This window comes from Aptenodytes patagonicus, chromosome Z, assembly GCF_965638725.1.
Source record: "Aptenodytes patagonicus chromosome Z, bAptPat1.pri.cur, whole genome shotgun sequence".
Taxonomy (NCBI): Eukaryota; Metazoa; Chordata; class Aves; order Sphenisciformes; family Spheniscidae; genus Aptenodytes; species Aptenodytes patagonicus.
This window is the reverse complement of record NC_134982.1, coordinates 38,838,872-38,865,532: the sequence shown is the minus strand read 5'-3', so window position 1 is coordinate 38,865,532 and position 26,661 is coordinate 38,838,872. Positions and strand designations below refer to the sequence as shown.

At 43.2% G+C, this 26,661-nt stretch overlaps 1 protein-coding gene across 3 annotated transcripts in view; it reads left to right on the top strand.

Annotated features, from left to right (window-relative positions):
* SLC24A2 (solute carrier family 24 member 2) overlaps window positions 1-26,661 on the top strand; it is a 127,203-nt gene that overhangs the window by 85,400 nt on the left and 15,142 nt on the right. For all 3 annotated transcript variants that reach the window (XM_076362351.1, XM_076362352.1, XM_076362350.1), the window contains 3 exons: window positions 875-970; window positions 2,646-2,734; window positions 23,869-23,997. In XM_076362351.1, coding sequence (XP_076218466.1) covers window positions 875-970; window positions 2,646-2,734; window positions 23,869-23,997 — 314 coding nt within the window. The remainder of the gene's footprint in view (window positions 1-874; window positions 971-2,645; window positions 2,735-23,868; window positions 23,998-26,661) is intronic.

Below are 26,661 nucleotides of genomic sequence, written 5' to 3'. Positions count from 1 at the left end.
ACAATAAAGAAAGGCAGATACATCATCTTTCTGCATGACGTAGACTGTCATAAGCCGTCCAAAGAGTCCTTACATAGAAAGATGAATGAATGTAGAGGAAAGATTAAATTAATTTCACTTAATATTTGTGATCTTTGACATTGCCTAGTATGAATGTGTCATTTGGACTCAGTGCTCAATAAAGAGAGACAGGATCTGGGACCTCTCTTAGGACAGGATGAGTTGCCCCGGAGACAGTCTAGATGATAAGCTGCACGGTTAACCTCATGGGAGACAAAAACCATCTGGCAGGTTGAGACAAAAATTTACTTTTGAGAAGCTGGTATGGAAATAATGTATTCTGGAGATTTCTTCTTCCCCTTCTGAAGTATCTGTAGAAGTATCTGTAGAAGTCACAGGCACATAGCTGAGTGCAAACTGACAAAGTTGACCACAGTCACCATGATGCAATATATGGGTTCATCTGAAATTCTGTGTTACTGTACTACTAATTGAGACCTGAAACTGTTTGTGTTTGTTTATAATATCTTTATTCATCTGTATTCATCTTCTGTTTAGGCTGAAGTCCTACACCAGCACTTTTATAGGTGGAACTTCACTGACTGCTTCTGAAGAAAAATAACAGCTTTTGTTTTCGATTTTGTGTTCAATTTGTTGCTGAGTTCTCAGAATAGAAAAAAAAATACATTTTTATTTCCACTAAAAAGAAAAAAAAGTATGTATGAGAACATCAGATAGTGTTTAATAACATGTTTGCCGTTTGAGGAGGGATGGAAATGGATTATTGGCACTGATTTATGGAGCCTAAGCTGTGGCAAAGAAACTTTGCTTCTCAAAATGGCTGCATTTTAATAATGACAATGCTTTTTTTTAGGAAAGTTCAAGGAAAGGGCCTCAATTCTGCATAAGATTGCCAAAAAGAAGTGCCAGGTGGAAGACAGTGAAAGGCAGAATGGAGCTAATAATCATGGTGAGTGCAGCAGTACAGATTTATCACCTGTTCCTGAGGGCCTTTTTCACTGTTTCATTTTGCTTGAAAATCCTTAGGGATTAATTTCTCCTTCTACTTCATTTATGCTATCTTAGTAAAAATATTCTGATTCTCTATACAAAAGAGTATGAAACTTATGGACGGGACAGGAGTTAAGTGCAAGAAGAGAAAGTCAGTCAAGGCATCTAGAAAGCCTCCCAGCAGTGTTGAAAAGAAAAAAGCAATGCTAATTTTGGATATATGTTGAAGTGACAGAAATAGAGAGACAAACCTTACTCGCAATTTAATTAATTTATTGAGCTGCTCTAGCAGAATATGTATTTTATGTGGTATCACCCTTGTCACAAAAGGAAACAGACTTCATATTTAAGATGTGATTTGTCTATCTACTACTTGCTGAGAGTCACTTACACCCATCTATGCTAATTGTGCAAAATTAGCTTAGTATGGTTTTCATTAAGGGTAAGAATTATATTTTAGTTCAAAACTTCCTATACTAAAAGAAAATCTGTACTATGTCCTGTTTTCTCTACTTTACCTCAGCATGTTCTCTGCATTAGAAAACCAGATGCAAATATGTCTGATAAAAGCTGAATCATTTTATTAGCTGACACTTTTTCTGACCTTGTGCTATGTTTAGATACTATTTGCTTCCAGAATCAAGCAGTTGGATGGGACACTCTGTTAATAAACCATAATGCTGCCTGTGAGGTTAAGAGACAACACACATGCACTGAAATAATTACAGATAGTCTGGCACTCCACTGTGGCTGTGATCTCAGATTTTTAATTTAGAAGAATCTCAGGATAGCAGTAATGTTAACTAGGCAGCTGTATTTACTTCTGAAATTGAGTTCAATTTTATTGAACTTGAGTTAGACATTTCATATTGCTATTCCCCGTAACTGTCCAAGGGATTTTTGGCCATTGACATTTTCATCTAGTACATACTTAAAGAGATAATTACTGTTTAGAGAATTCCAAGATAGTCAAAGTAAGAATAAATCTGAATAAATTTGGCATCAGAAACCAAAGACCCAATTTTATCCCTTTAATAACCTGTAAAAGTTTATCACAAGAACTACAGGATTCTGTTTTAAAGATCATTCTCTTTTATTGGATGTCATTAGACCATCGGTTTACTTTTTTCCCACATTTTTGCATGAGAAAGAGCATGATTACAGCTTGGAAGTAACTTTACTAATTGCAGGGGTTAGTGTGTTATAAAAGTTATATCTTGCTGAATGTATCCCCTCACCTGTAAATGCAACATGTTGCATTCTTTAATGTCTGGGGAGAATGCTATATGTCACTTTTTACCTGAAGTATTAGGCTCAGTGAGCTTAGCGTAAACGAAGAGCACTGAATATTGCAATGAATGTAAATTTTTCTAGGACATGAGTACTGTGTCCTAGAAACTAGAATAGTTTCTTCAAATGCAAGCTCACCACTCGTAAGAATTTTATTCAAGATGTGTACTGGTCAAATGGAAGACAGAATTTTTGTCTCTCTCTTTTAAAGGCAAATATTGGTCCATCTTCACTATTTGATGATTTACACAGACTGAATATATGACAGCAGTTTCACTAGTAGATTTGTTACTTAATATTCTGTTCTGTTGTTTTCCCACTCTTATTTATGGATGATGCCACAGAAAAAAGTGCAAAAGTGGAAGTTGCAGTAACACCACCAAGTGATTCAGGACCAGTGCAGAATGGAATTGCCCATAACGTTGAAGAAGAGGTTAATGTCTTTTTATTCTTCTTTTTACTTTTGTATTGGTAAATATATTGCATGCTTGATTGTGCTTTTCACTGAAAGTATACATCTTAAGAGCAAGAAGCTGTTAATGTGAACTGTCTACAATATATTTAATCTTCATTTACAACTGAGCCCAATGTATGGCTTGCCATGTATAAAAGCTCTTCTCTTGTGTCACTGCCCTTCAGTGTAACATAAGATTGTCGCCTGGAACGTATTCTTTTAGGAAATGTATTTTTACTTATCAGATAAGATGTTCACAGCCCTAAATATAGCTAAAGGAAATTGCTTGTCTGATTATCATTGCATTACACAAAACCTGTTCTCTTAAGAGGGTAGCCTGTCATGTTGTGCTTCATTCATGGGATAGTTAAAAGTAGTTAGAAAAGAGGAGCTGTACACAAACTTCTTCTCCATCTTGCCTTCTGTTATCTTGAGACAAATAACAAATTAACCTGAATGAGATATAGTATACTAGTGCTCCTGTGACTCTTACTGCATATGGTTAAAATCTGCAAAAGAAGTAGTTAAACACTTAAATGTATTTATTTTAACATATTCCTTTTGTAGATAATAAGTAACTGCATAACTGTGTCTAACTTGCACAATGGCCACTGAAATAGCTATACATTTGAGCTAGCTTCTTTATTAAATAAATTGTAATTCTCAAGAGTAGCTGACTGCAAAATTTCGCCCTGCCAGGCCCTTTTTTAATGTCTTTTAGTTTTTTTAAAATTTTATTAATACCACCTGCATCCCAAGTAGGCAAACAAGTGGAAAAATGCTGGTGAATTGATTTTGCTGAACTTGGGCACTGCTCTTTTAGACTGAAACAGCAAAACCTGCATAGAGAGAGAAAGTCTTGTTAAAAATAATCCTTGACACAGAAGCTTTTATAGTGTTTTTTTTTGTACAGTTTACTTCTTAGCCTTCTCCTTAGGCTATAGTGACACAAGAAAGGTACTGCAAGCGATGGCTGAGCAGTGGTCTATACCATAACATGAGCTTCGCCTTATTAAAAGTGGGATGAGCTGTGTTGCATTTACATACAGCAAAATCATGCAAAAAATACAATGGCCGTGTTTTGTTTTGAATTGTCCCAGGTTTAGGTTTTGATATTTTAGTTGTTTTCGCTTATTTATTGTTTAACAAAATTGTTAGTCCAAGTCAGAGATCATCTTGCTTTCTTTATGACCTGAGCATTATCACTGTAGGTGAAATTCTTTCCTTGAAAGGTTCTGCAAGCCACAGGAAAAATTAGAAGTGGTATACAAGTAACAGAGTGTGTTTGTGTCTGTTGGCTGCTTCCTGAACACAATTATCCCTCACAAGGAACATAATTTATACTGAAACATACTTACAACAGGGAGAGGTTATCCGATTTTTTCTGCAAGACTGGGAAAAAACACTGTGATGTGTAGTAGGGTGAGTCTCTGGGAAAAGATTCTGTTTGCTTTACACAGCCGGAGGTGGAGAAATTACAAGATGATTCTGGCCAACTGTGTGTTAGTGCACCAAATATTGGCAGATAGCTTTAATTCTTCACTGTTTGCAGGAAATTTTGGTCTCTGGGAATAGAAATTGAGAATCAGAATCAAGGATCTAAAAGAGATGGGTAGTTTTTGATATCCTGAATGATCAGTAATGATAATGAGTTTCTTATGGGAAGGAGAGCATAGTAGAACATTAAATTACCTTTTCTGTTAATCTAAGTTGTTCAGACTGACATGCCACTTAAAGATCCTTGTCAGCCCAACAAAGCATTACTCCTACGTAAATGAGATGAGTAAAATGTATGTAATAAAAAAATCTCAGCACCGCACTTCAACACTCAACATTTTAAGGTAAGGAAAGATCAATTTTCAGATCCATTTGGATCCTGTTCTGAGAGTCCAACCTCACCACTGCAGTGAAATATGTATTAAGACTATTTTTTAACTTCAGCGCAAAAAAATTACAAAATCCAAAGCAGAGTGGCTTTTAGATTTCTGTTCTCAAAGGTCAATAAGGGATGACATAGCCTGGTGTAACCTGTTAGGGTGTACGTAAATCAGTCTGTGGAATGTATGAAAACTCTAATAGATTCTAATAGAGTTCAGTAGCTTAAGAAGGAAACTGGTCTTGCTTTGTAAGATTTTTTCCACAGAGATTGTTCAGTGAAAACAATGAAGAAAAAGGAATCTTAAGCAATCACATCTCACAGCAATGTCCATATGCTATCATTTTGCATTGTAATGAAGCAGTTTCTAAGCTTGTTCAGAGATCTGCAAGGTCAAGCAGCCTCATCATTCAAGACAATAGTTTCAATTTCAAGCCACTGCAGGGTAAGGAGGGAATTATTGCAAGACTACATTACTCAGCAATGTCTTCCACTCATCTTCCTTTAGACATTTTAAACTTTCAGTGAGGCAGGATTTGGAACTTTTATGTTAATTTCAGCAAGTATTAGGACATTCTGAAAAACTACTGTGCTGTATCAGAGGTGGGATACATTATTTATCCTTATCCAAACGACAAAATGGAGCAAGCAGGGAGGTTTGTAACTGATGGAGGAGTGATTCTGCAGATTTAGTTCCATCAATCTGAAAGAAAGGATTTTAGGTATCTGCTGTCACAATAAAAAGTAGCAATCCCCTAAAAACATTTTGAGATGGCCCATGCTGGGTTCCTACCCAGTGGCCTTTCTAATTTTGTCTTCTTCCAGTGATAACCTGACAGCTGCTATTTCAGGCTGCTTCAGTTATTGATATGCTGGAACCTATTTTGTAGTTTAAAAGTATGTATTGGAATTTTTGAAAAGTTATAATAAAAATAGTCTACTCATCCATGTAACAAATAAATAGGTCTCTATGATACTTAGGACCCTACTTCACTGTGAAGTTCTCTGCCTACTCTGTGCTGTACAGGGACCCTTCCTCAACATATTGCCTAGCTTTTTGTGCACAGGTTCCTGATACACCTTCCCAAGCTGTGGCATCACCCTGAAGCTAACACGGGGCTATTCGGTTTCCTTCTGCTTTGTATATTGACTTCATGGACACTAATAGGATTACTCCTGATTTATAGAAGTGTAGACAATGACAGAATCACAAACACAGCATTCATGTGACCTTTTTCTTTTATGAAGATCAGAATTTGAGGAAGGTAAATTGGTCATTGCCCTCCCAAGCCTTCTTTCTAGCTTTTCCGAACTTTATGCAGACACTACGTACCCCTAGGAAATAGTATATCTTAAGAGACAATGGTATCAGTTCTAAGAGCAGCTCTGTTCAGGGAAGTAATACCGAAGGCACAGGATAGCATGCCAGCCAGTCTTCATCAATAGTTTCTCCTTCTCTTTCAAAAACTCGCTCATTAAAGCTGAGTGACAAGAACAAACTCATTACAGCTCAGTCTTGACCTACAAATGCTCTTGAATTTTGATCTTTTTGTGAATAAGTATTCTCCATTTTACACTGAGAACATCATTTGCTTCTGTTCCATGAGTAGAATTCAATCTGGTGGCTTGAATTTTTGATGATTTTTCCTTACTCTGATGCAAAAGAAAGTGCTGTAGTGTCAGAATTTGGAAATACAGTATAAAATTGCTTCTCTCCAATTTTCCACTTGTGTATGTCCAAAGATAAGGTTTTGTGATCCATAAGCACTGTTTAGAAAATCTCTTAAGAAAACTCACCATCAGTGCCTCCATGTCCCAGTGATGATCGTTTAGAACTGAGAAAATTAGAGACGCTGTCCATCTTGAGGAACCAAGCTGCAAATATGCCTTTGGGGGAAAAAATGTCCTGAAAACTGTGGGCTGGGAAATGGGTGTACTCACATAGCAGGCCATCAGGTATTCCTAAAACATGTTTGCAGTGAGGATACAGAAGACGTGCATAGGGATCTAATTATCTCTCCTCCATTGTCAAGTTCCACTATGGTCTTCATGCTTTTCCCTCTTGCAAAACAAGCATAGTCATATTTGTGTTTTTTCTTACTTTTCGCTGGTGCAGATTATGGTGCCTGGGTCTAAATCCCTAGACACAAGCATTTTAGTAATACGAAGTTCTGTATTGGAGTTAGAATTGTCTGAAAATAAGTACATTAAAAATTGTATGTTCCACTAGTACAGAGTGGAATATGCAAATAAATCCATCTTAATTATAAAACCCCTATTCTTTTACAAGTATGATGTTGAGCAAAGGACCCTTGTGAAAAGAAGGTCTCAGGCTAAGACTGCAAGAAAAGGGGAAAAAAATAGCTTTTATATTGTATTTTAATTTTCATATATTTGTAAATTAAACTTCTTTTTTAAAAAAGCATAAAACTCCAAATGCCATGATTTAGTTTTCCTTATACGTCTCCTGGTTTCTTTAGGGAGTTTTTGGTCATCTTTATGTTTTTTTCAGACTCTTATTCTTTCCTCCTTTCCTTCTTTTTCAATTGAACAAGGCTGAAACATTACACAACACAGAGTCCAGGACACTGTCAGTTAATGACGTTCACAAGGTTTCATGAACTTGGTGAATTTCACTTTATTTCCTTTTCTTTTTTTTTTTTTTTCATTTAATTTCTTCATTTGTCTCTTCCAAACTAGACTCTCTTGCTTTTCCCTTTTTCCCAGGCCCTTAACTCCATTCTTCTTACTCCACTCCCCGCCAGGAACCTCAGCTGTCCTCTTGCTAGCCCAAGCCCTTGAGTAACAAGATAAATTCTGTCCTGATGCTGCTTGCAGAAACTCAAAAAGGCTTCCCAGAAAATGTCCCCAGCAACACAGTCATTTGTCCCAAACATTAAGACTCTCATAATCCCACTCCCTCTGTAAGCAGTAGCAGATCTCCTACACTTTGATAAAACCGGGATCCTCAGCTAAGAAGGACAGACGGCTGTGGTCTCCTTCCCAGCCCCTAACCAGCACAGCAGGGAACAATACCTCCTCCCACCATACGGTCTGTAAGATGTTCCTGCTTCACGTGCAGCCAGAAATTGCCTTCCCTCCTGCTGGATATTGCATCTTCCTCAGGGATTTTGTTCTACTTAACAGCATTCTGTCTCTTAACCTTTAGCAGGTTGCCACAAAGGAGAAGACTCTGTTACATAAAACTTCATAGAGTGGTACGGAGCGTGTATGAGAAAATGAAAGAAGACTAAAAGGACACTGACTATCTCATTAAATGTTTTATAGGGTGCCCTTCAGAGAAATGATCCCTCTGAGAAGTCCAATTGTTTCCCCTCCCCACCACCACCTTCTTAACAAGCATTTGATTAAGTGTGTTCAGTCATAGTCATTTTAACCTGTGGCTTTCCTAAAAATAGCTTCCAATCTGAAGATAACACCTTTTGTTGCGGATGGAGTGAGACTGCACTTCACTCATAAGAGAGAATCAACAATACACTTTATTGGTAGAAAACAGTGAGTTAGAGTTCAATGGTAAATGCGACAGTGGTTTAACAACATTTGATGGCAAGGTACACTTGTGTCCTGGTTTCGGCTGGGATAGAGTTAATTTTCTTCCTAGTAGCTGGTACAGTGCTGTGTTTTGGATTTAGGATGAGAACAAAGTTGATAACACACCGATGTTTTAGTTGTTGCCAAGTCGTGCTTACACTAGCCAAGGACTTTTCGGTTTCCCATGCTCTACCGACTGAGAAGGCTGGGGGTGCATAAGAAGCTGGGAGGGGGCACAGCCAGGACAGCTGACCCAAACTGGCCAGGGGGATAGTCCACACCATGTGACGTCATGCTCAGCATATAAAGCTGGGGGAAGAAGAAGGAAGGGGGGGACTTTTGGAGTGATGGCGTTTATCTTCCCAAGTAACCGTTACGCGTGACGGAGCCCTGCTTTCCTGGAGATGGCTGAACACCTGCCTGCCCATGGGAAGCAGTGAATGAATTCCTTGTTTTGCTTTGCTTGCGTGCACGGCTTTTGCTTTCCCTGTTAAACTGCCTTTATCTCAACCCACGAGTTTTCTCACTTTTACCCTTCCGATCCTCTCCCCCATCCCACTGGGGGGGAGTGAGTGAGCGGCTGTGCGGTGCTTAGTTGCCAGCTGAGGTTAAACGACTACAACTTGATTATTTACTGCATAGAGGACAGGGTCAGACAAAACTGTCAGGGAGACCCTCCCGTTGAGTCATGAGGTTCAGAAAGGACCCCCTTGCTTTCTAAACTCTTTCTCAGAGAGGAGTCTAGGCGCAGCTGGATCCAATCCTAGTCCCAGACTTGGTCAACGGTTTATGTCTAAAGGATTATATTTGCGCAATTAATCCTTTGTATCACTTAGCTAAGTTTTCAAAGTTTACCATACTGTTAGTCACTTACCGAGTATCTGTAGCGGCAAGGAATCTCTCAACCTCGAGGAGTAACCTTGAGAGTTATCCCTGCTCAAGGGGAGATCCCACCGTGCAGCCCGCTGCCGTGCAGGAGAGCTCAACAGGCCCTGGGCTGTCCACTATTTATAGAGTAAGGTGATTGACTTATAGTCAATATTTGCGTACCAGCAAGATGTCTGGGTTGCTACACCAGATAGCCCTTGGCTACTGTGTTGCCATCCTTCCCCAAAGTCCAGCATAAGCTGGGTGAAGCCATCACAACCCCCACTGGTGGTCGTTGCTTGGGTGGGGAGCACGCTGCCACACCTTTTCCTCCCAGCTACACACACGCACACACGCACATACACACATGCACACAGTTTTACCTGTTTCCATGGAAACCCCACTGGAAAATGTTTACATGCCAACCATGTCAGAGATAACTTTTCCATGAAGATATAAGGCAACTTGTATGTCGTAGGAAAATGCCACAAATGCTGTGTTGTTTTCATTGGATCTAATCCGCTTACCTGAGCAACAGTGTGGTAAAGCATGTTTTGCCTTCCCCACCAAAGAGCAGCAGCATGGTGCGCTGCATTTGAGGACAGAGCCCCTGGTAGGGACAAATCTCCCCTGCCCTGGAGTACTCACTCTGTTTGCATCAAATGAGCATGATGTGAATCTGAGTGGTGTTGCGTTCTCTGTCTCAGCCTATGATTCTGGACTATATTAAACATTTCTATTTCGTAGAAAGAGAGTAGAGGAGATTAGAGCAGCCTTTGTTGTAAGGCCATGACATATTCCAGCATCCCTGGTATTTGTTTGACTGATCATTAAAAATACATTTTCAAAAGCCCTAACATTTTTTCAGTTGCCACACTCAGTCTAAAGTAAATGCCTGCATCTTGTTTGCTGGTATAGCTCTTTGTAACTTAATGAGAATGGCACTGCCATCAAAAGGGATTGATCTTTATTTTTCCGAAGGCTAGTCAGTTGCCTATTCCGCATTTTTTTCTGCTGTATACCAGTTTGGCTGACTTGAAAACTAGGACAGTGAAAAATGGCGTGAAGACAAAGGCTTATTCTTCAAATGTATCTCCATCACACCATAGCTGTTATTTCTACTGGTGGGCTGACTGCAGTTTTGACTATTACATTCTGAGTATTTCTTTTCAAATTCACCAAAGAGTGCTGGCAGTAACATGGGCAAAAAAACCTGCATATAAGTTCGGGGAGCTGCGCTTTCAGGTATTTGTGCAAAAGCCCAAGGGGACACAAGCAGCAATAGCAGGATCTGGAGCAAATACCTACCTAAGCCTTGCTCCTTCCCATAGGCTCCACTCAAAAGGTAGTTCTTTTCAGTGAGTTCATAGTGCAGAGAGGATTAATACAAATTAGCTGCCCTAAGAAGAGTATCCATATATACAGAATGCATTCTGAAAGCTCAGGGATTTAATTTTACTCCCTGCTTGAATTTTACTCAAGAATTCATGAGGAAAGACATTGTTTTCTGTCAGCTACCTCATAGAAATTGCATAGTACTGTACTAGCTTACTATCTCACCTTCTTTCACATATTTTTTTTCCAAATGAGAGGTAGGAGAAGATAAATGAGTGATTCAAGTTACAGACAAGATACAGAAAGCAAAGGCTTGAGGTGTTCACAGTAGGGCTCCAATTCCCTTTGTCCTCTGCCTTTCTAGTGAAATAAATTAATGTGAGATTTGCTATTCTAAAGAAAAAAATCAATCTCAATTCTGAAAATTAGTACTTACCTCTGAGACAGGTAACATTTTGAGATATCATAATTTTTTCTTGATTCACTCATTGTGAGAAGTTGGGTTGTACAGAGCTCTTCACTTCCAAGAAAAAAAAAAGCAGTCTTTTGTAGCACTATCAGGCAAAGAAAAAAATTGCCTTTTTATAGGTGGTACAATATCTGTACTTTAGCATAAGCAAATTGAACTGCAAATAGTTCATTTCTGCAGTTTCCTTTCTTCTGGAGTCCTAATGCTAATTCTGTATTGATTAATGATATCAGAAATCAAAATGCACAAGAAATGTACAAGCATGAGAATTTAGAGCTCAGCTCTTCAGCTTAGTTGGGCTAACAGAATAATCCTCAGAATGTAATATTTATAATTCATATGCTATAGCTGTTATACAATACAGACTAGTTGATAAATAGTGGCAGATTCAGTATTTCAGATACGTTTGAGGTGGTTCATTGTACTTGTTTTCCATTTTGTCCTACTGTCAGGAAAAAAGTATAAAAATGCAGTTTGATGTTGTGCCAGAAAAGCAACTGTTTTTCCTAGGATGATATGAGCATAAGCATCCATGGAGACAATGATTGTCTGATGTTTGCTAGAAGCAGTGACTACATTGTGACTTTGGCAGATGGAGTTTGCTTTAAGCTGTTGTTTATAAACAAAATAGTTATTGATGAAATGTCACCATATGTTTGTGTTGTTTATATAATGTGAAACACACCATCATTTCCTCTGCTTGGAAGAATTTTCTTGGGAGATTGGGAAAAGTTGTCAGACCAGTCCTGAGCAAACCAGTAAGAGATTTCTTCTGTGGGATTACAGACAAGTATTAGATAGATGTTCTTGGATTAAGAACTTGTGAAAGATGGAGCATCCAGAGATTTGGTACTTTTTTCATTGTTTGTAATGAGTTACACAGAAGAAGAATTGAAGTAGCAAAAAATAGAGTTATGAATATACCTAGATTGGTTTAAAAAAAAGAATATGTGTTACAGATGTATAAAAGAGAACACAGAGCAAAACAACACTTCTAATCTCATTTCTTGAAAGTAGGGAATCATAACTATATTTTTTGTAGTTTAAAGATGTACCTCACTAACCCTGGTAGAATATGCAAAGGGAGTGCTTTCCTGTTAAAGAATTAATTTGATTATCATTATTGATTAATATGCGCTAGGGCACCATGTCCATCCCATGTAGGTATGAGTAAACATACGATATTCAGCACTGCAAATGTATATGTAACAAAAAGACAGTCCCAAGCACAAGCAAGAAAAAATGAGGATACAATAAATAAAGAGTGGAAAGAATTATGACAGCTAATGAGAATTTCACAGAAACACAGTAGTGACTATTATATATGAAGATCTAATGCAGCTTATGTTTAAACCTTTAATGACTGATTAAGGGATCAGGAGCACAAGTAGTGTTCTCCTCTGTCCTTCCAGTTGCAGGGAATGATGAGGGAAGAAACAGGAAGACCCAGCAGATCAATAACTGGCTCCAAGTTATTGCATTACTGCAATAGTTATTGCACTCATTGCAGCAACTGGAGTGCTGCAATGGATGGCTATAAACTCTTTAGAAGGGATAGGCAAGGAAGGAGAGGCGGTGGGGTAGCCCTGAATGTTAGAGAGTGTTTTGACTGTCTAGAGCTTGATGATGGTGATGAAAGGGTTGAGTGTTTATGAGTAAGAATCAGGGGAAAGGCCAACAAGGCAGATAGCATGGTGGGAGTCTGTTACAGACAACCCAACCAGGATGACGAGGCAGATGAAATACTCTATAAGCAGCTGGGAGAAGTCTCACAATCGCTAGCCCTTGTTCTTGTGGGGGGCTTCAACTTACCAGATGTCTGCTGGAAATACAATGCAGCAAAGAGGCAACAGCCTAGGAGGTTCCTGGAGTGTGTGAAAGATAGATAACTTCCTGACATGGCTGGTGAGTGAGCCAACTAGGGAAGGTGCCCTGCTGGACCTGCTGTCTGTGAACAGCGAAGGACTTGTGGGTGATGTGATGGTTGGAGGCCATCTTGGGCACAGCGATCAAGAAATGACAGTGTTTTTGATTCTCAGAGAAGTAAGGAGGGGTGTCAGCAGAACTGCTACCTTGGACTTGCAGAGGGTAGACTTTGGCCTGTTTAGGGGCCTGGTTGACAGAGTCCCTTGGGAGGCATTCCTGAAGGACAAAGGAATCCAGGAAGGCTGGACATTCTTCAAGAATGAAATCTTTAAGGCGCAGGAGCAGGCTGCCCTCACGTGCCAAAAGATGAGCTGGTGGGGAAGAAGACCGGCCTGGCTGAACAGAGAACTTTGGCTGGAACGCAGGAAAAAAAAGAGAGTTTATGACCTTTGGGAGAAGGGGCAGGCAACTCAGGAGAACTACAAGGATATTGTGAGGTTACGCAGGGACAAAATTAGAAGGGCCAAAGCCCAACTAGAACTTAATCTGGCTACTGCAGTAAAAGACAAATAAAAATGTTTTTATAAATACATTAGCAACAAAAGGAAAGCTAAGGAGAACCTCCATCCTTTATTGGATGCAGGGGGGGGAACATAGTGACAAAGGATGAGGAAAAGACTGATGTATTTAATGCCTTCTTTGTCTCAGTCTTTAATAGTAAGACCAGTTGCTCTCCGGGTACCCAGCCCCCTGAGCTGGGAGACAGGGACGGGGAGCAGAATGAAGCCCCCATAATCCAAGGGGAAATGGTTAGTGACCTGCTACACCACTTAGACACACACAAGTCTATGGGGCTGGATGGGATCCACCCAAGGGTACTGAAGGAACTGGCAGAAGTGCTCACCAATCCACTTTCAATCATTTATCAGCAGTCCTGGCTAACCGGGGAGGTCCCAGTTGACTGCAGGTTAGCAAATGTGATGCCCATCTAGAATAAGGGCTGGAAGGAGGATCCGGGGAACTACAGGCCTGTCAGCCTGACCTTGGTGCCGGGGAAGGTTATGGAGCAGATCATCTTGAGTGCCATCACACGGCACGTACAGGACAAACAGGTGATCAGGCCCATTCAGCATCAGTGTATGAAAGGCAGGTCCTGCTTGACTAACCTGATCTCCTTGTATGACAAGATGACCCACTTAGTGGCTGAGGGAAAGGCTGTGGATGTTGTTTACCAGGACTTTAGCAAAGCCTTTGACACCATTTCCCACAGCATTCTGCTGGAGAAACTGGCTGCTCATGGCTTGGACAGGCGTACCCTTCGCTCAGTAAAGTCTGGCTGGATGGCAGGGCCCAAAGAGTTGTGGTGAACGGAGTTAAATCCAGTTGGCGGCTGGTCACAAGTGGTGTTCCCCAGGGCTCAGTACTGGGGCCAGTTCTGTTCAATATCTTTATTAACGATCTGGATGAGGGGGTCGAGTGTACCCTCCGTAAGTTTGCAGATCACACCAAGTTGGGCAGGAGTGTTCATCTGCTTGAGGGTTGAAAGGCTCTGCAGAGCGACCTGGACAGGCTGGATCGATGGGCCGAGGCCAATTGTATGAGGTTCAACAAGGCCAAGTGCCGGGTCCTGCACTTGGGTCACAACAACCCCATGCAACGCTACAGGCTTGGGGAAGAGTGGCTGGAAAGCTGCCCGGCTGAAAAGGACCTTGGGGGTGCTGGTCGACAGCCGGCTGAGTAGGAGCCAGCAGTGTGCCCAGGTGGCCAAGAAGGCCAATGGCATCCTGGCCTGTATCAGAAATAGTGTGGCCAGCAGGAGTAGGGAAGTGATTGTGCCCCTGTACTCGGCACTGTTGAGGCCGCACCTCAAATACTGTGTTCAGTTTTGGGCCCCTCACTACAAGACACACATTGAGGTGCTGGAGCGTGTCCAAAGAAAAGCAGTGCAGCTGGTGAAGGGTCTAGAGCACAAGTCCTATGAGGGGCATCTGGGACTATTTAGCCTGGAGAAAAGGAGGCTGAGGGGAGACCTTATCATTCTCTACAACTACCTGAAAGGAGGTTGTGGTGAGGTGGGTGTCGGTCTCTTCTCCCAAGTAACAAGCGATAGGACAAGAGGAAACAACCTCAAGTTGCACCAGGGGAGGTTTAGATTGGATATTAGGAAAAATTTCCTCACTGAAAGGGTTGTCAAGCCTTGGAACAGGCTGCCCAGGGAAGTGGTTGAGTCCCCATCCCTGGAGGTATTTAAAAGCCGTGTAGATGTGGTGCTTAGGGACATGGTTTATTGGTGGACTTGGCAGTGTTAGGTTTACGGTTGGACTTGATGATCTTAAGGGTCTTTTCCAACCTAAATGATTCTATGATTCTATGAATTTGTGGAAAGTGAAAAAATATGCCACATTTCAATACTTACTCCCTGAGTGCCCATGTCTGACTGTTGCCAGAAGCAAGATACTGGTGTAAATGGGTCTTTGGTCTGATTTAATAAGGCTGTTTCTATCTTCTTAGTCCAGTCAATCTTACCATATTATAAAAAACTGTAGAGATGTTATACTACTTTATCCTCTCCCACCTCCTCCAAATCACTTATTACCTACCAGACATCAACCTTTAAATGCAGCCTGGGAAAAGGTCTTCAGCTGATCATGCTGTTTAAGAGAAAGTGATGCTGGTGCCAGTAACTTCTGCCAGGAACACTACTGATGTGTTTAATAACTTTCTAGAACACTTAGAATTAATGCTATTTATATTAATATAAGTAAACTGTTCTGTTCTATGTTCATTAGCATATTTTGGACAATCCTTTCAGACAAGTCACCAAAATGGACTTGGAAATGCAGGAGAACCATGACTGTCTGTACAGCTTCAGGTTTTACTTGACTATAATATGACCTGTGTTTTTGTGACAGTAGTTAAATTTAGGTTCACATGAAACTCTGTGTAGATACTGGATTATCATCAGAGTTCATAATGTCAACTAATGCAGCTTTCCTATATGTTCAGTCCCGTATCTTTAAAGCTAATTAGCTACAGAGTCGTAGCAGGGAATGCACTTTGGGGTAGGACTCATTTGCATATAGATGGGTAGGTAGCACCACCTGAGCTGGCCTAGACAAATGGAGATTTTTGCATAGTGGTGGCAGGTATGTCATAAATGAGCAGAATATTCTCCACTTCTGATGGAGCACGTGGAGGTCAAGTGAGATACCAGAAGGTATCTAAAATGGCACCACCGTATGTATGTTCAGGCAACTGAATTCCAGTGTGTATATCATGCTATCATTATGTTTTTCATCTTAGCATTGCAGAAGAGAATCATACTGAACATTGCAAGTACTGAGTTTTCATCATACAGATTAAAATAAATCAAAACTGTAGTTTCAGTGTTAGTTTCTACAAACTGTGAGAATGCATATTCAGTACGTACATTGCAAATAGGCTGGAGCCACAGACAGTGCACGCAATCTCTGCCATAAATTTGTGCTGAGTCATTTTATATTGCTGCTGCTTAGTCCAGAGCATGACACTCACATTTGTGTGGTTTTTAGCTGCCAAAATTATTTCTCTTTCATGTCTTCAACCTCAGTGGATAGTTCAGCATTGCTTTGAAATTCATGGAAGATACTTACAAATACGTTGAACTTCCTTACTTCCATTGATTTTTGGAAGATCAACATTTGAAAATCAGATGCTGATTCCAATTTACGAAACGGGAAATGGAGATCCAGTCTGTAGTGTCTATAATGCATCCTGGAGTTAAACTAGCGAGAAAAAGTGTTTTGCCCTACTGCACTGTGAGCCTGAGTTTGGCCTTATATTTTGGGGATAGTTGTCTTGGGGAAAGGGATGAGGCAGTACAATCTGAAGGTGAAAAGATCTCAAACAGATGGATCAAGGCTTCTCAGGAGACATCTGGCAATCTCCATATGTAATTCTTTGTGGACCTTTGCTACAGCCACTCATGTTGCCTGTGTGCTCGTGCTAGCCCAATGCTGTTTGACACAGACATGAGACCAGAATGAGGCCCAATGTTGAAGTACGGTGTGTACTGGTACAGTACTGCATGAACCAACTTAGGTATCAATTCCCATACATTTTGCAGACTCATGTGCAAACTCAGACTAATGTAAAGCTTTTGTTGTGATTAAGTACAGTTGTTAATCGTGGTTAATCTCTAAAGATGGCATTTCAGGAAGTACTTTGTCACTCAGTGCAGTTCATGAAGCAGTCATTTATGGAGCTTTATTCCAGCTGAGTCCTCTGCTTGAATTATACACAGGCCACTCAGGAAGAGTTACCTAGGCAACCCTTCAATTGGTCCTTTTGTGCTCAAATTTTACCTCAATCATTATATTTCAAAGCTGAGCATCCATCTCAGATTGATTTTCCCACCCCAACAACATCTACCAGAATGGAAAAGAAATGGATTTGGTTTGTAGGAAGTAGCCCCACAAACTCCTACACCAGCCCAGTCCCACAAAAGTCAGTCTTCAATAGATTGCAGCAATGAAGTACAGATCATCTGCCCACTTCGGTAAAGAGCTGAAAGCTAAAGGCAAAGCTAGCCTCTTAAGCGGCTCTGGAGCCTCTTAAGTACTGTGTGGACTGTGACAAATTGTGCCTATGTTCGTTTTTAAAATCTTTTAATGATTATACCTGTTATGACCTGTTCACTTTACTGTCATCTTACAATCATGCAACTTTGAAGTTTCACAAAGTGTAGGGGTTAATAAAATATTGTCTTCTGTTGACATCAACACATAACTGTCAAAGTAGCTGTAGCCTGTCAATGTGTCAAGAGCTAAATAGGGATTTGTTTCCGATGCATTGGTGTCAGGTGATACAGTCATGATGGAGGAGCCTGAGCTAAGAGTTGGGCTTGCTTCTGTAGGTACTGGTAGTTCAGGTAGCTGAGTAGTTGAACAATTCAGGAGTTTATACTAGTGGAATAATTAAGACCTGTTCTTCAATCAAAATTAGCACTAAGTAGAAAATGTTATGAACAATACCAACATATGGAGACATTTCATCAATAACTCTTTAGCTTAGAAAAAAAATAACTGATGTGGTCATTCAAATTACTGCTTCTTACAGCATTGTCGTAAGGTTTATGTAAGCAATCTTAATACAGGGTAATAACTGACAAGAAACCTGTATTATAAATCTATGGGAAGAGTAACTTGCACACTGCAGAGAGGACTGAATTCTCAATGATCTTTTTGCAAAAGAAGAAAACAAGAACCCTACATGAAGGAGTAGTGTTCTTGTACTCTCAAACAAACACCAGGTACAGTTTTCACCAGGTACTGTTTTTTGGACTTCTTTAGCTTTCACTGAGCTCTCTAGGAATCTTTCCACAGGCTTAACAGGGTTTGCATTACACACATCTATGTGAAAGAAGCGTTTAGGCCATTTTTTCTGTTGCCTTATTCAGTGGTGTAAGTTAGATCCATGTGCAATTCTGGAGACATTGCCTACCTATGTTAAAAGTTAAGAAGTTATTTTAATACATACACACAAAAAGGATGAATGCTGCTTGCTTTGATTTCTTTCTGTGGCAGTCTGAGAGGGCTCCATTTTGTTAGCAGAAGCAGTCTAAGGAACGAGAAGTGTGTGGCAGGCAAAAGGTTCTCTGTCATGGGAGAAGGTCCCTATACACCTACTCTGTAATAGAGATGACAGGTGAACAGCATACACATCAAAGGAGACTAGAGATTGATGTGAAAATCGGCTACACAAATAGGAGAGGAATGTCTTTCCTTTAGTTTTAGCATCAAGTGATTAAAAAGACTGCTGCGTTGTGGCTGGTCTAAACACAAGAGGCTCAGGCTGGAGATAAGGAGAAGCCTTTTCCTGACGAGGACAGCCCAGTGGTGGAGCCGGGGCCCAGGGAGGTTGGGCCATCTCTGTCCTTGGTGGTTTCACAGCTTGACTAGGCAGAGCCCTGAGCAGCCTGGTCTGTCCCCCCCAGCTGAGCAGTGGAGCTCCCCAGGTCCCTGCAAGCCTGAATTACCTCTATGGTCCTATGAACAAGAAAATCATAGAATCATAGAATAGTTTGGGTTGGAAGGGACATCTAAAGGTCATCTAGTCGAACCCCCCTGCCATGGGCAGGGACATCTTCAACTAGATCAGGTTGCTCAGAGCCCCGTCCAACCTGACCTGGAATGGTGGCATCCACCACCTCTCTGGGCAACCTGTGCCAGTGCTTCACCATCCTGACTGTAAAAAATTTCTTCCTTATATCTAGTCTAAATCTACCTTCTTTTAGTTTAAAACCATTCCCCCTTGTCCTGTCACAACAGGCCCTGCTAAAAAGTTTGCCGCCGTCTTTTTTATAAGCCCCCTTTAAGTACTGACAGGCTGCAATAAGGTCTCCCCGAAGCCTTCTCCTCTCCAGGCTGAATAAACCCAACTCTCTCAGCCTTTCTTCATAGGAGAGGTGTTCCATCCCCCTGATCATTTTCGTGGCCCTCTTCTGGACCTGCTTCAACAGGTCCATGTTTTTCTTGTGCTGAGGGCTCCAGAGCTGGACGCAGTACTCCAGGTGGGATCTCAGCAGAGCAGAGTAGGGGGGCAAAATCACCTCCCTCAACCTGCTGGCCACGCTTCTTTGGATGCAGCCCAGGATACAGTTGGCCTTCTGGGCTGCGAGCACACATTGCTGGCTCATGTCCAGCTTTTCATCCACCAGTACCCCCAAGTCCTTCTCGGCAGGGCTGCTCTCAATCCCTTCACCCCCCAGCCTGTATTGATACCGGGGGTTGCCGCGGCCCAGGTGGAGGACCCTGCACTTGGCCTTGTTAAACCTCATGAGGTTCACACAGGCCCACTTCTCCAGCTTGTCCAGGTCCCTCTGGATGGCATCTCATCCCTCTGGCATGTCGACCACACCACTCAGCTTGGTGTCATCTGCAAACTTGCTGAGGCTGCACTCGATCCCACTGTCTATGTCATTGATGAAGATATTAAACAGTACCGGTCCCAGTACAGGCCCCTGCGGGGCACCACTTGTCACCGATCTCCATCTGGACATTGAGCTGTTGACCACTACCCTCTGGATGCGACCATCCAACCAATTCCTCATCCACCAGACAGTTATCCATCAAATCCGTATCTTTCCAATTTAGAGAGAAGGATGTTGTGGGGGGCTGTGTCAAAGGCCTTACAGAAGTCCAGATAGACAACATCCATCCCTTGTCCACTGATGTAGTCACTCCATCATGGAAGGCCACTAGGTTGGTCAGGCAGGACTTGCCCTTGGTGAAGCCATGCTGGCTGTCTCAAATCAGCTCCCTGTCCTCCATGTGCCTCAGCATAGCTTCCAGGAGGATCTGTTCCATGATCTTCCCAGGCACAGAGGTGAGACTGACAGCCCTGTAGTTCCCCGGGTCTTCCTTTTTTCCCTTTTTAAAAATGGGGGTTATGTTTCCCCTTATCCAGTCAGTGGGAACTTCACAGGACTGCCACGACTTCTCAAATATGACGGATAGTGGCTTAGCAACTTCATCTGCCAGTTCCCTCAGGACCTGCGGATACATCTCATCAGGTCCCATGGGCTTGTGCACCTTCAGGTGCCTTAGATGGTCTTGAACCTGATGTTCTCCCACAGTGGGCGGCTCTTCATTCTCCCAGTCCCTGCCTTTGCCTTCTGTAGTTTGGATGGTGTGATTTCAGCACTTGCTGGTGAAGTCTGAGGCAAAAAAGTCATTGGGTACCTCAGCCTTCTTAATATCCCAGGTAACCAGGTCTCCCATTTTGTTCTGGAGAGGGCCCACATTTTCCCTTGTCTTCCTTTTATCCCCGACGTACCTACAGAAGCTTTTCTTGTTGCCCTTGATGTCCCTGGCCAGATGTAATTCTATCAGGGCTTTAGCTTTCCTAACCGGATCCCTGGCTGCTCGGACAATTTCTCTGTATTCCTCCCAGGCTACCTGTCCTTGCTTCCACCCTCTGTAGGCTTCCTTTTTGTGTTTGAGTTTGTCCAGGAGCTCCTTGTTCATCCATGCAGGCCTCCTGGATTTTTTGCCTGAATTCCTCTTCGTTGGGATGCATCGCTCCTGAGCTTGAAGGAGGTGATCCTTGAATATTACCCAGCTTTCTGGGGACCCTCTTCCCTCCACGGCTTTGTCCCATGGCAGTCTACCAAGCAGATCCCTGAAGAGGCCAAAGTCTGCTCTCCTGAAGGCCAGGGTAGTGAGCTTGCTGTGCGCCCTCCTCAGTGCCCTAAGGATCTTGAACTCCACCATTTCGTGGTTGCTGCAGCCCAGGCTGCCCTTGAGCTTCACATTCCCCACCAGCCCCTCCTTGTTGGTGAGAACAAGGTCCAGCATAGCACCTCTCCTCGTTGGCTCCTCTATCACTTGGAGAAGGAAGTTATCATCTACGCATTCCAGGAACCTCTCGGATTGCTTATGCCCTGCCATGTTGTCCCTCCAACAGATATCGGGGTGGTTGAAGTCCCCCATGAGGACCAGGGCTTGTGAACATCAGGCTGCTCCAATCTGTCTATAGAGGGCCTCATCCACTCCATCTTCCTGGTCAGGTAGCCTGTAGCAGACCCCCACTGTAATGTCACCTGTCCCTGTCCCCCCTTTAATCCTGACCCATAAGCTCTCGGTTGGCTCCTCATCCATCCCCAGGCAGAGCTCTATGCACTCCAGCTGGTTATTGACATAGAGGGCGACACCCCCTCCTTATCTCCCCTGTCTGCCCTTCCTAAAGAGCCTGTGTCCTTCCATTCCAACACTCCAATTGTAGGAGCCATCCCACCATGTCTCCCTGATGCCAATAAGGTCATAGCCCTGCAGGTGTGTGCACGTCTCTAACTGCTCTTGTTTATTCCCCATGCTACGTGCGTTTGCATAGAAGTGTTTAAGTTGGGCCCCCGATGAGGCTGTCTTACTGGCTGGAGTTCCTCTGTGCTGGTCTTCAGGCACTCTCCTGCTGACCTGTGATCCTTCTCCAGGCTCTGGGCATCTATTGCTGGCACTGGCATCAAACTGGTAGGAGTGGGATGGATTGAGGTTCCCCTCCCCCAGCAACTTTAGTTTAAAGCCCTCTTCACCAGCTTGGCAAGCCTATGACCCAAGATGCTCTTCTCCTTCTCTGACAGATGGATCCTGTCAGCCCCCAGTAGACCAGGTTTCTCAAAGCGAGTCCCATGGTCTAAGTAGCCAAACCCCTGGCTGTGGAACCAGTCCTGTAACCATTTGTTGACTCACCAGATTCGACTGGCCCTTTCAAACCCCTTCCCTTGGACCAGCAGGATTGATGAAAAAACTGTCTGCACTCCAGAGTCCCTTACCGTTGCTCTCACGGCTCTGTAGTCCTTCTTGATAGTCCTCAGACTGCTCCTGGCTGTGTCACTGGTGCCCACGTGAAACAGCAGCAGTGGATAATAGTCAGCGGACTGTATGAGGCTTGGTAGCCTCTCGGTGACATCCCTGATATGAGCCCCCAGTAAGCAGCACACCTCTCTACAGAGTGTGTCCGATCGGCAAATGGGTGCCTCCGTACCTCTCAGAAGAGAGTTGTCTACTACTATCACCCATCGCCTTTTCTTAGTTGCACTGGTTGTTATGCGGGGGGCAGGTCAGGCTGCCTTACTCAGCTCCAGCGTGATCTCCTGATGTGATGGGTCTTTCTTCTTCAGTCTGCAGAGTGGTGAAGTGGTTCTGCAAGGGCACCTCAAGCTTCGGGGGAAGTCTCTTCCTCCTGCTGGTACTTGCCGTTGCAGCCGTCCATTCTTCTGCATTATTGCCCCCCTCCCTTCTGTGTGTGCTGGTGGGGGAGTTTTTGGCTGTTTGGCTGTGGGCTGTGGGTCCACTGCAGACTGCGCTTGGAACCAGCTTTCTAGCTCCTTCTCTGCCTCCCTGATGTTATGCAGTCTTCTCACCGCCTCCTGCAGCTCAGCCACCTGCTGCAGGAGGTCCTCCACCTGGGCACACCCTTTGCAGACAGGTCTGCTGCCTGTCCCTACCCCGGGAGAGAGGTCTAGGCACCTCCTGCAGCCTGAGGTCTGCACTGCAGCCTCTCCCTTCAGCAGCTCCGTCTGGGTGGAGGCATCGGCCGCCGCTGGGGTAGGTGGTGCAGACCCCCCAGCTGGAGCCAAGGCCTTTGCTCTTAGACGAGTGCCCACCATTCTGCCTTGAGGGCCAGGTAGGATGGGTGCCCTTGGCCTTTGCCAATGGTCACAGAACAGTGCCCGGTTGCTGGGTTATGTGTACTCCAGGTGTCCCACTTGGCCTGTGGAATGCCCCTCCTTCGAAGAGGCGCCCTCCCTGCGCACCCTCCTGTGCAAACTGCCGTGCCACGCCCTAGCTGACGCACCACGCCCTGTTTGCCCATCCTGGTCGCAGCGCTCCTGGTCGCTAGGGCTCCCTGGGGCTGCCTTTTGTGGGGGTGGGGGGTGGCCGCTGTTACTCCTGGCCCCGCTCAAGCTGTGTCAGCCGCCCTCGTGAGAGCTGCTGGGGTTTCCCGGCTCAGAAAACCCCCTGTACATGCCGATCTGCCGCTCGGCTGCAGGCCGAGCCTGCACTGGAGCTGATTGCCTCTGTGAGTGATATATATATATATATATATCTCTTAAATAGTAACTTTTTAAGAAGTTACTCACAAAAGCTTAAAAAGTTAGATATATATATACATACATATATTTCTGTTTATATGCATATATATGTCTGTGTGTGTGTACACACGCACACACATCTCTCTCTCTCTGTCTCTATCACTAACCCTATCTCTACCTATGTGGCCAGGCTTGATGCAGTCCAGACCAGTTTTGATCCCTGACTAGACTAGCCCACATCCCAAGGGAGAGCCTGTGGGAAGATGTGTCAGAGGCGCAAGGTTCCCTGCCAGGTAGAAGGCACAACACTGCTCTGTGCATCGTAAGGGACCAGCATCACTGCCAGCATAGCTGCAAACGGACGTCCTCAGGCAGCTGCAGGGATATCTCATAGTCTAGCCAAAATCTTTTTACGGTGTCCTAGCTAATGTTGTTAGGTAGGTGTGTTAATGCAATGTTTTCAGACCCCATGGGTTCTCACTGAAACACAGCACAGTCCTCAGGACTCCTCTTCAAAGAATCCCTAACCTCATTCATCCACTTCAATATTCTGCTCACTGTGGCTTTTCTTACAGAATGAGGAGGATGAGGACCAGCCTCTCAGCCTGGCCTGGCCTGACACCGCACGCAAGCAGCTCACCTACCTTCTTGTATTACCCATTGTTTTCCCACTGTGGGCTTCCCTCCCGGATGTCAGAAAACCTGTAAGTAGCTGTTGTTGTAAGTCAGTGTGTTCTGCCTCTCTCGCTAAATGCCAAAAAGGGGCTGTAGTGGATTTATGTAAAAATAGAGCTAATGATTTTTTTTAATAGTTTCTTCTTTGAAGAAGAGGTCACAACATCAGACTTCATATCTTCAAATGGGTGCTTATGAGCAACTGATTGGTAATAGCTCTATAACGATTGCCATTCGTATTCACTAATATTTTATGACACAAAGTGAAAGCTCTTAAAACTTTGGGGCCTTCACATCTGCATTTCTAGATCTCCACTGAATATCACATAAGTGCTGAGGAATTCTGTCCATCTGCAGTGCCCTAAGGGGTATGATTGGAAAGATTTTAGACTTCTTAAATGTTCTCTGTGGTTCAAAAATAATGATACGTATTTCTCTTAAATGCATGTTCTACTAGACCTTTGTCTTCTACTTGTCATCTTTTAATTTTCCTACTAGAACAAGATCCATAAGTCCTTCCATGTGTAAAATAGAATCATAGAATCATTAAGGTTGGAAAAGATCTCTAAGATCATCGAGTCCAACCGTCAACCCAACACCACCACTAAACCATGTCCCTAAGTGCCTCATCTACAGGTCTTTTAAATATTTCCAGGGATGGGGACTCAACCACTTCCCTGGGCAGCCTGTTCCAATGTTTCACCACTCCTTCAGTAAAGAAATTTTTCCTCACGTCCAATCTAAACCTCCCCTGGCACAACTTGAGGCCATTTCCTCTTGTCCTATCGCTTGTTACTTGGGAGAAGAGACCGACACCCACCTCACCACAACCTCCTTTCAGGTAGTTGTAGAGAGCGATGAGGTCTCCCCTCAGCCTCCTTTTCTCCACGCTAAACAACCCCAGTTCCCTCAGCCGCTCCTCATAAGACTTGTTCTCCAGACCCCTCACCAGCCTCGTTGCCCTTCTCTGGACACGCTCCAGCACCTCAACGTCCTTCTTGTAGTGAGGGGCCCAAAACTGAACACAGTATTCGAGGTGCGGCCTCACCAGGGCCGAGTACAGGGGCACGATCACTTCCCTACTCCTGCTGGCCACACTATTTCTGATACAGGCCAGGATGCCATTGGCCTTCTTGGCCACCTGGGCACACTGCCGGCTCATGTTCAGCCGCCTGTCGACCAGCACCCCCAGGTCCTTTTCCGCTGGGCAGTTTTCCAGCCACTCCTCCCCAAGCCTGTAGTGGTACTTCCTAGTTTTGTCCCAAACACAGCTTGAAGTAATGTAAGACTGATTATTAATACAAATGACTTATTGTGACAAGTTTTCAAGTCTTACCACTTGTGGTTTAACCTCAGTCGGCAACTGAGTTCCACACAGCCGCTTGCTCACTCCTCCCCCTGCCGCCCCCACCCCTGGTGGGATGGGGGAGAGAATTGGAAGAGCAGAAGTGAGAAAAACTCGTGGGTTGAGACAAAAACAGTTTAATAATTGAAATAAAATAATATTAATAATAATGTAATAATAATACTACTACACAAAGCAAGTGATGCACAGTGCAATTGCTCACCACCTGCTGACTGATGCCCAGCCAGTCCCCGAGCAGCGGCCCCCCCCGGCCAGCTTTCCCCCAGTTTATGTACTGAGCACGAGGTCACATGGTATGGAATGTCCCTTTGGCCAGTTTGGGTCAGCTGTCCTGGCTGTGCCCCCTCCCAGCTCCTTGTGCACCCCCAGCCTTCTCAGTCGGTAGAGCATGAGAAACCGAAAAGTCCTTGACTAGTATAAGCACGACTTAGCAACGACTAAAACATCGGTGTGTTATCAACATTATTCTCATCCCAAATCCAAAACGCAGCACTGTACCAGCTACTAGGAAGGGAATTAACTCTAGCCCTGCCAAAACCAGGACACCACTTTTATATTCACACATGCAAATAGACCTGAATAGGGAGGCTTATGGAAAGTAAAGGGAAAAAAGTCAAGAGCTGAAAAAATCCTTTAGTAGTGTTTTCATCTCTTTTCCTTTCTGGATCAAAAATAGATTTAAAACTGCTGCAAGAGAGGGATGCACAGCTTATAAGGTTATAAATCAACACCCTGAATTCTTTTTTCCTCCTCACACACACTGAAAAACTTTTCCATCCCACACACTGAAAAACTGCAATTCAGTGCAAGAAACAAGCTAAAATAAGACCTCTGATTTGTTTTTAGATAAAGGTTTCTCAAAGGATATAAACTGACATTTTTCCCTTCCAATCTTTAAGCTTTCTTTTCTTAAAGTTTTCAAACAACTCTGGTAAACACTTTTTGTTTGGTAACACAGAGAGCATACTACATGAATTTCAAGATTGTTTATTTCTGTATTTATGCTCTCCTTTTATCATTCAAAAGCATCCCTGTAATTTTTCTCATAATTTGTCCCAAAATGAGCAAGGACTGCTAAAAAATAACTGTGTGCATTATTTTGAATTTTAAAAACCTGAAGTTAACATCAATAGACATGTATCCAATACTCTGTACTGTATGAATGAGAACAGTTGTTACAATAATGGCTTTGGAAAGCGAGTATCTCAAGAAGTTGCATGCAACTGTGTGATGTGTGTGATTATTAACACTAGTATTGTTCACAACAGAACTGGCATGCTGACATCCTACAGCTAAAATACCCTGCTGTAACACAAAAGATAAGCAC